This window comes from Phaethon lepturus, unplaced genomic scaffold (genome assembly GCF_000687285.1).
Source record: "Phaethon lepturus isolate BGI_N335 unplaced genomic scaffold, ASM68728v1 scaffold11444, whole genome shotgun sequence".
NCBI classification, from domain to species: Eukaryota; Metazoa; Chordata; class Aves; order Phaethontiformes; family Phaethontidae; genus Phaethon; species Phaethon lepturus.
The window spans coordinates 73,247-82,587 of record NW_010534014.1 but is presented as its reverse complement, the minus strand read 5'-3'; the positions used below and the strand labels follow the sequence as shown (position 1 = coordinate 82,587).

General features: G+C 41.6%; 1 protein-coding gene across 1 annotated transcript in view; it reads left to right on the top strand.

Moving 5' to 3' along the window:
- NDE1 (nudE neurodevelopment protein 1) overlaps nt 1-6,001 on the top strand; it is an 11,017-nt gene extending 5,016 nt beyond the window's left edge. Inside the window, exons 3-8 of the mRNA XM_010285389.1 lie at nt 556-704; nt 1,043-1,179; nt 2,253-2,432; nt 3,534-3,625; nt 4,646-4,782; nt 5,908-6,001. Of these exons, the coding sequence (XP_010283691.1) occupies nt 556-704; nt 1,043-1,179; nt 2,253-2,432; nt 3,534-3,625; nt 4,646-4,782; nt 5,908-6,001 (789 nt within the window). The remainder of the gene's footprint in view (nt 1-555; nt 705-1,042; nt 1,180-2,252; nt 2,433-3,533; nt 3,626-4,645; nt 4,783-5,907) is intronic.
- The last annotated feature ends 3,340 nt before the right edge of the window (nt 6,002-9,341 follow it).

The window sequence follows — 9,341 nt, the reverse complement described above, 5'->3', positions numbered from 1 at the left end:
TGAAGAACTGCAGCCTGTGGGAAGGACTCACATTGGAGAAGTTCATGGAGGACTGTCTCCCCTGTGGGAGGGACCCCAGGCTGGGGCAGAGGAAGAGTGTGAGGAGTCCTCCCCCTGAGGAGGAAGGAGTGGCAGAAACAAAGTGTGGTGAACTGACCACAACCCCCACTCCCCATCCCACTGTGCTGCTTGCGGGGAGGAGGTAGAGAATTCAGGAGTGAAGTTAAGCCTGGGAAGAAGGGAAAGATGTTTTAAGATTTTGTTTTTATTTTTTCATTGTTCTACACTGATTTGATTGGTAATAAATTAAGCTGATTTCCCCAAGCTGAGTCTGTTTTGCCTGTGATGATAATTGGTGAGTGATCTCTCCCTGTCTTTATCTCAACCTGTGAGGTTTTCAATATATTTTTTTCTCCCCTGACCAGCTGAGGAGGGGAGTGAGAGAGCGGCTTTGGTGGGCACCTGGTGTCCAGCCAGGGTCAAACCACCGTAGCCACAGAAAGAAAACGTGCATTGTTAAGTCCCTGATATGCTGTTTGATTTGCCTTTGATTAGGAAAAGATTGAAATGCAGCATTCAGAAGGATACAGGCAAATCTCTGCACTGGAAGATGACTTGGCACAGACAAAAGCTATTAAAGATCAACTTCAGAAATACATTAGAGAACTCGAGCAAGCAAATGATGACTTGGAAAGAGCAAAAAGGTGACCCACCTTCTGTGTTTTCTCTTTTCACCTCTGTTCTGTCCTGTGAGCATGGTGTCACTGAGCTGTTTGTGATGCTGTGTTCATTAGCACTGCCATTCTGAACTAATCACTTAGGTGATGATTGTGGTGAAGAGGTTTCTGGCAGATGGGAAATGCAATACATTTTTTTCCCTTCTACTTCCCCTGCTGCACTCTTTGATATCTTACAATATAAAATTAAAAAAAAACAAAAACAAATCAAACCAAACAAAAATGCAACATTATCCCTTTTCTTGTGAGAGAGCGAGTTCCTCTATGTGCTTGAAAGATCAAGTGACATCTGCATTCCTTTTCAGAGCCACTATAATGTCTCTGGAGGATTTTGAACAGCGTTTAAACCAGGCTATTGAGAGAAATGCTTTTCTGGAGAGTGAGCTGGATGAGAAAGAAAACCTTCTGGAGTCTGTGCAGCGCCTGAAAGATGAAGCTAGAGGTTAGACAGAAATTACTTGGTATCTTTCCCTTTCTCCGCTCCTGGCTTGTAGCTCTTCAGTTCTCTCTGTGTATCTTAAGAGCTTGGCTTTTAAGTTTGCATCTTTTAAATCTGCTATCTGAAATATAGAAGCAAATGAGGAAGCTTCAAGACTGTTCCTCCCCCTTCTTGAGCTCTTGACCTTATTCTAGAGCAGCTCACAGAAGCAAATGTCTGTTCCAGCCTTCTCCTCGTGTGTGGTGATGCTTTAGGGAGTTAAGAAGAGATTGTCCAGCTAGGGCATGTGCTGATTTGGCTTCCTGTAACCCATGAAGGTCAGATTTAATGACCATTAACCTCATTGTTTCCTGGCCTTGTGAAAAGTGGAGTCAATGAAACACTAATGGGGCAGTAAAACAGGAGGGCTGTGACTGACTTCTAGTTACCTTTGATATCTATCAATAAGGCTGGGTGAGAAGAGAGAAACCATGGATCTGGAAAAACACCTTCTATTTTCAGATCTGCTCAGATTCTGTGCCCTTGAGTGGTTTCCATAAGCTACAGCCAGGCTGTGGGACAGAAGTGCTCTATCCCTTGGTGCTAGAATAGGCAGAAGTGCTAGATAACAATGTGGCTTCCACCTGCCCTCAGCTCAAGTTTCCTTCATGTGGAAACCAAGCTAAAAGAGAAAAAGGTGCAACAGGTAGGATCTCAACCTGGCAGGGAGCTGGAATGTAGTCAAGGTATGCAAAGTTGCCTAGCCTCAGTCTTGATGTACCTCTGCTTATCAGCCTGTAATATTTAGAGATGTGTTAATTCCCTGCCTAAAAGGGAGCCTTGTGAAAGGGTATGAAAATTAGAGCTGGATAATAGCAACTAAACTAATAATGCAAAACCATTTTGACCCACAATCCTACAAAAGCCTTTCGTGATTGTCCAAACTTTGAATGTATGCCTGCAGTAGTCTTTACAAGGATAAGTGACTTTGTTCCCCTTGTGGAGTTGAAGTAATCTTTTGAACAAAACATTCTCACCTGTTTTTGTCTTGGTGAATACATACTCCAAAGGGTTGCTTTGTGTTGCTTTCTTCATAGATCTACGACAAGAGCTTGCAGTGCAGCAGAAACAGGAGAAACCCAAAACACCGATGCGAACTGCCTTAGAAACAGAAAGAACAGACACTGCAGTTCAAGCATCCTTATCTGTGCCTTCAACTCCCTCGGTGCACCGGGCACCCAACATCAGCATAACTACCCCTGCGACATTTCGGAGAGGTGACTGACAGGGAACCAGCACAGAAATACTATTTGATGCTCTTGTTTTTCCTATAGTTTCTGTCTATAGGAGGAATGAGAAGAAGGGACCAGAGTTGAGTGTTAAATACACCTAAATCCAGTCGCTATGGTCTCAATATCCATAGACTGTGATTTTTGGGGTTTATTCATGGGTGGTTCATTTCCATTTGACTTGAACTGTCCATTAATAATAATTGTGAGGGACAAGGTAAGCTGTTGGGACTTTACTGTTAGTTCACAACTGTCCCAGAAATGTTGGGCTAACTTAGGGGAAGGATTTTAAAACTTCAGTGTGATCCTTAATGTCACACTCGTTATTTGAATTGACTTCTCTGTAGTAGGTGCTCTTTGAGAGAGGCATTCTTTTCCCTCTGGAACAGCAGGATACTGACAGGCCATCCTAGCTGCCTATACTGAATAACTGTATCTCTGCTTTCACGTCCATAGTATCAGTTACTTATTTTTTGAGAGCACTGGTTATTTCAGTATTTCAAACCTCTAACACTAACTGTCCCATCTTCTTACTGAAAAAGCCAGAAATTTGTGTAACTGTGTTCACATGTATGTATAAATGCAGGGAGTTGTACTGTCACATTCTGATGATTAGATACTATAGCTCTGAGCCCTAACAAAGTTTGATTGTGGGCTTCAGTATGCTTAACCTAAAAATATGTGTTTTGTACTGAGGATTTAATGCTTCTAAAAAAGGGAAAAGATTTGGAGGTTTGTAGTAAAATGAGAGGAGATTGTCCTCTCTGAGGACACATCCCTCTAGTCCCACTGCAGCAACAGAGATGCAGAGTAGGTTGGTAGAACAGATCTCTAGAAAACCAAGCCACAGCAGGTCTAGTGACTTTAACTTAAGACGGTGTAACTTGAGCTGTCTCAGGGAGATAGTGCTTCATATTCCTAATGGATATGGAAGATCTGGAGGTGAGATACATCAATATCTTCACCTTTTTATTTCCTCTGCTCTGTATGTCAGACTGTCCTCTGACTTCCAATGTCAAAGGTTTGTTTTGGTTTTGGTTTTTGTTGTTTTTTTCAAATGAGTAATGTATCCTTTAACCTGCCCTGCAGGTCTTGAGGACAGTTACAGTGCAACCCCTCTCACACCTGCTGCAAGAATATCTGCGCTTAACATCGTGGGAGACTTGCTGCGAAAAGTGGGGGTGAGTGATGACCTGCTAGCCAAAGCTCTTGGACCTGCTAGCCAAGGCTCTTGGAAAGGTAGACCTGTCCGAAACTGCAGCCAGCACTTGCCCCCAGGTTAGCTAAGCATGGCCTTGAAATTTGGTTTGGACTTTGTACGTTTCTGACCAACCCCCAAATAAAGACAGACCCTGCTCTGCTTTTCTAAGATCTTACCCACATGGAGATAGAATCTTCCTCTACAAATTTCCAGAAGTGCATGTGGAGAAAGAATAAATTGACATGAGTAAATTAAGAAGGGATCTGCTCACATGAAAGGCAAAGAAGAAAGCAGGCTGGTGCCTGCTGTCCAGAAGGCTTCTGGTGAAGTTTGCCTTACAAGTCCAGTAGCCTTTTGAGCAAGGCCTAATGTCATGTTAAGCTGTATTTTGACATTTAAGGTAGTGCTGATGCTGGGAAAAGTTATCCCATGACTTCTTTCTGTTTTCTCTGTTATACCCCAGTGTTGTGTCAGCACAAGCATTTTTATGACTTTTTGATTGGCTGAGCTGCAGAATTGTTACAGCTGAAGAGTAAGCAGCAACAAAGGTGGAGTGACCTGGGATGGGAGCATGTAGTAGAGAATAGTGTATCTGTGACTCGGTTTCCTCAGGTGTACCACCTAGTGCATACAATCTAAAATATGTCTAGGAAAACAGCACAATGAACATTTAGTAATCTAAAAAGTGATGCCTGTAAGAAAGATGTCAACATCTCTCTGAGGAAGCTGAAGATTTTGTGTTCCTGCTGGTGAACAGCATCAACTCCTTAATCTCCCCTGCAGAAACAGAGATTCAGCTTTAGAGAGATGACTGACTTAATCTCATCTGAAATTCAGAACTCATGTGACACTGGGGTCTATCAGGTTTCTCTACTAGACAACTCATAAAAGAAAAACAAAAAAAATCAAACACTCTTAATGCCATTTTGGTGTGCCATGATGCCATCTTCTGAAAGAGAAGGGTGATGTCTGACACTTGACTCATCTGTGTTTACATTAGGCTTTGGAGTCCAAACTTGCATCATGCCGAAACTTTGTGTATGACCAGTCTCCAAACAGAACCACAGTGTCCATGTACATGAACAGAGATGTCCTTGAAACACGTCTAAGTCCTCATCAGCCTCTGTGTGATACAGGGTGAGTGTTGTTCTCTGCTGTTGTGTCTTAGAGAGAACTGTTGGTGTTAGAACTTAGTGACTGGTACTGTTCTATTTAGTATTACGTCTTTGTTTTGGTAGAGGCAGATTTGTTTTCAAAAGATACGAAATTTAGTTATTCAGGATTATGATTTGAATGTTTCAGGTCAGTTTAAAATTTGGAATCACTAGCTGCTGAAATTTGAAGATTAACTGGAATCAAGTTTTGAAACCCACAAATTCAAAGCAAATATAATACATTTATTTTATTATAAACCCAGTGTTTAAATGGGATGAAGTACAACAGAGGAGCTCTTGCCTATTGGCTCAATTTGTTTTATGCTGTATTTTCTTGTATAAGTGGTATCTTGGGAACATTATGGCATGTAGGGACTTCCCTTATCACAGTTAAGATTCTTGTGGGAGAACTGGAAAAAAGGCAAATAATGGGTTCACTCAGAATGCTTTATGGTTACTAACATGTGTTTCCAAGGAGCAGCTGACAGGCAGTTACTTGACTCGACTTATAAATTTGTCTGAACCCTTGAACTGGTTGTCTTTTTTTAAACAAATGAAGAAATATCAGCAAGGTTATCGCAAATTGTAGTTCAGTGTCTGCTTAAACCCTCCCAGTCCTATACCGCACATTCTTTAGATTCTCTGTAAATTAAGTGCCTATAGTACAGTGTGTTCCAGAATTAATTATTCAGTTAGACCCTTGCGCTGGGAATACTGGTTTGTCCTGTTAATCCAGTGCCCAAGTGTAGGAGTGTTCCACATCGTACTTGCTATCTCAGCCTGGGGAAAAACCTCATGAAAGCTCCTACAAGAAAGCCTCAGGGGCCATACATTTAAATATTCATGCAGCTGATTATACATCTACTGTTGTAATGCTAGAACTGAAATTCCAACACCTGTAGAAGAGAGGTTGTCTCAGAGGGAAGTGGAGCCCTGTGTTACAGTGGAAACTCATTCTAGTTAAGTAATGGGCTTACTTAGTGCTCAGAGTGATATTCTTTTATCTGTTGATTTCTCAAGCTGAGTGGTGTACTCTGGAAGTGACTGGTTACTCTGAAGATAGTAGAACTAAGCAACAAATGCACTAACTTCTATTTTGTATTTGCAGACTAGTGAAACGCCTGGAGTTTGGAACACGGCCTTCAAATGTTCCAGGACCAATGAGCCATCCCTCACAAAGTGTTGTCAAGATGCTGCTATGAAAAGCCTGGCTGGCTTTGGAAGAGGAAAAAAAAATATTTTAAACTTTAGTTTTAAAGATAATATCAATGAGCAATCAGGCAGCAATCTTGGGATAGGTGAGAACTGAACAAGAAGCTGTAATTGGCAATGGCGTCTCCTGCCCTTGCGCAGTCTGGCCTCTTGGACAAGTTCTGTGGGTAATATGATAAAGCAGTGCAGAACTTAGAATTGCTTCCTACATCAGTTCCTGTAAATAGCTCCTTGAAAGTAGCTTCTCTTGACACTGCCAGGCAAAGCCATTGTCTCTACCTACAACAGAGACAGTATTCCCTGTGCAGCTCCTCAGGCTTTGGCCTTTGGTGTTAAAACAGCACCACGGTGTTCTGGCTTGAATTCTGGTTGTGCTGGCTTTCCGTCGTAGGTGTTGTGTGCTGCAGTCACTTGAATTAGAGGAGTGTTTTTAAGTGGAAAAAAGTGTATTTCCACAGGGAAGCTGCCTAGCTCTTTGGGATGTTTACTGGTCAGAATCTTGCTACACAAAAACCTGCCTCTACAGTGGTTAAGATGGTTTTGTAAGCAATGATTTGCCATTAAGAAAAGGTCATGGTTAAAGGTGAGGAATGCCTAGTGCTTGGAGTACCTGAGAGATCCCAGAGCTAACAGCAAGGTAGGAGACTTTGGACTGGCTTAGCATATAGACAACTTTTTTTGCCATACTGTGGGCCATAAAGCCTAGCTGTTGTAGGAAGCAAGAGACCTGAATAGGTGGGTTTTACTGCTTTACAAACCTCCCTTTATTAATGTGCCTTGGGTATTAGTGAGTTTTTTTCTTGTTTTATTTTTTCTATGAGAATACATGCTTTCAGCTGTTACTAATTTAGAATTTTTTTTTAACCTGAAAAGTCCTTTATGCTAGACAAGTGTATATAAGTTGAGAATTATTTTTAAATCAGTTTTTTCCCCCTGTAGGATATTACTGCATTTTGGTTTGTTTTTTAAATGGAGTAGGTTCACTCACAGTATTAATGTACCTTATGGAAGCCTATACTTGCAAAAATAATCATGACTAAATAATTGGGGGGGGGGTTGGATCTTGACAAAAGAATGCATACAATGCGTAAGTGGGTTTGGGTTTTTGCGGGGGTTTTTGGGTTAGAAAATGCTGTGAAAACAGCCACTGATGTATCTATTTCTCTGGAATAGGAAATAACCACTGATCATTCCCATTATTCAGGCCATCTACAAAGCTGGCTTAACTGGGGAGCAGAATAAAGCTTATTTTGAATGCTAGTTGTTGATTCACTTTGATTTTTTTTTTTGCAAGTTGTTAACTATGGTTTATGCACAAATGTTTGCTACCAGTTTCTCATCTGTTTCTGATCAGTGAAGCTGAAAGAGACATTGTTTTGCTGAATCATGTGCAAAGATTTTTCTACATCTCTCTTCTCATAGTTTCCTACCCTATGAAATGTAAATATTGCCATAGCTATATGCTATGCCTTTGGGATTTACAGTGCTTACTATTGGCATTGCTCTCTTAAAACCTTGAACTGTGGCTGCTTTAACGTCATTTTTGTCCTCTCCTTTCACACAGGGAGTTGACAGTCTTTCTTACCCATGAGGAGCAGAAGCGTGTGAGCTACTTTGTTAGTTGTGCTGACACATGGACTACAGTTCAGTGGACTGTGTAGCCTGGAGGGATCAGTCAAGACGAGTTGCATTTTCCTTATCTTGCCAGAATTTGCCTGCTTGGTGAGCAAGTTGGCTTGCAGTGAGACTGAGACCCAGCATTGAGATAAGGTAGCAAGTTGGAAAATCGTGGCCATGCTAGTATTATATATTTTACAGGTATAGTATTAATGTGAATAAAGATACAATCCAGACAGACTAGGGGTGGATATGCTATTGAGAATTGTCAAAATAATTTGTTCCAGAACAATCACCTCTCTAACAGTACAGAGAAGAAGATTTTTTGAGGGGTTTATCCACTGTTGCAGAAGGATGCTTTCTGTGGTGTTAACTAAAGAAACTCTGACTTCCTGTTTTGTCACAGACTTAGCAGAACAGGGACTGAAACCTGAGTTTTGCAAGTGATAGGGCAGTGCTCTAACCATTGGACCAACCTCTGCCATTATGCATGTGAATTTTCTAGATAAATTCCTTTTAGAAAGGCTCCAGGTTTTATTTGCTGGTTGTCCTTATTGGTGCTTAAGACCATTCTATATGAAGTATGACTTCCTTGGTCTCCTTGTTCCCACACATGCAGGCTCACAAGCTGTGTGTTTAACAGCCAGCTCTTGAGCATGTTTACAGAGCTGGGCTTTGTGGCTGATAAAGGAGTGAAAAGGTCTTATCTGATAGCTTCTAACCCCCCTCCTCTGCAGCTTGTCATCTTAATCTAAGTGGATTCTCATTTAAACTCTTCCTTTAATCTTTGATGAGCAGAGAGAATTCTTTGGGCTCTGATTCTACTGGCTAAATGATGCCTAGTCTGAATCTCCAGTTCATGATCTCTCTGTGCCTTCTGGAATAATATGTAAATTTAGATGATTGCATTAGCTGTCAAGGTGGATGTTTTTGGATGACTTCCTCTCCCTGTAGATACATTGCTTAAGGTTCACTTTCTGTACAATCTTAGATGTCGAGTGAGCTCTCTGTACTCCAATTTAGAGCAATTCTACACCTGGCTTTGCTGTGCATGGCTCTCTACTGCCCCAGTGCGACCCCAAAGCTAGTTGCTATCTGAAAGTACTAGAGGTGCATGAATTTGTGGCAGGTCCTGGTCACTCCCAGGAGTGGACTGTGGTCCTGTTGGAGTGCTCCAAAAATAACAAGTAACTTTGTGCTGATCCCTTAATGCAGAATAGCTTGGCTTGGATCACTGCATTTGGTGTGGGCTGCTGTTTCTGATTGTTTTCAGCCTGCTTTAGAGGCTTTAGTTGGAAAAACTACATGTACAGACTTCAAGGGTGGGTTCAGTTGCCAGAAGACATACACTTAGGGCTGTACCTGCTTTCCGGCTGCTGCACCAGAATGCTGCAAGTCTCCTGCAGGTCCTGTGTCATGTCTGTTAGCCCTTGAATACATCCTGGGGCACCTCAGTTAGCACCGTGTGTCCACGAGATAATCAAAACTGTCCCAAGTACTTCATGTCATTTTATGTTCAGCTCAGTGTACGTACTTTTTTTTTATTCCTTCAAAAGGAATTGCTTAGGAGAAAATCAGGTTTTTGTTCTAATGATTACAGATCACCTTTTCTAAAAGTATTCGACTTTGTAAAGAAGCTGTACTGCATCCCCCATTCCCTTTGGGCATGCTGTATTGTACTCAAGTGACACCTGTACACAAGAATACTGGAGT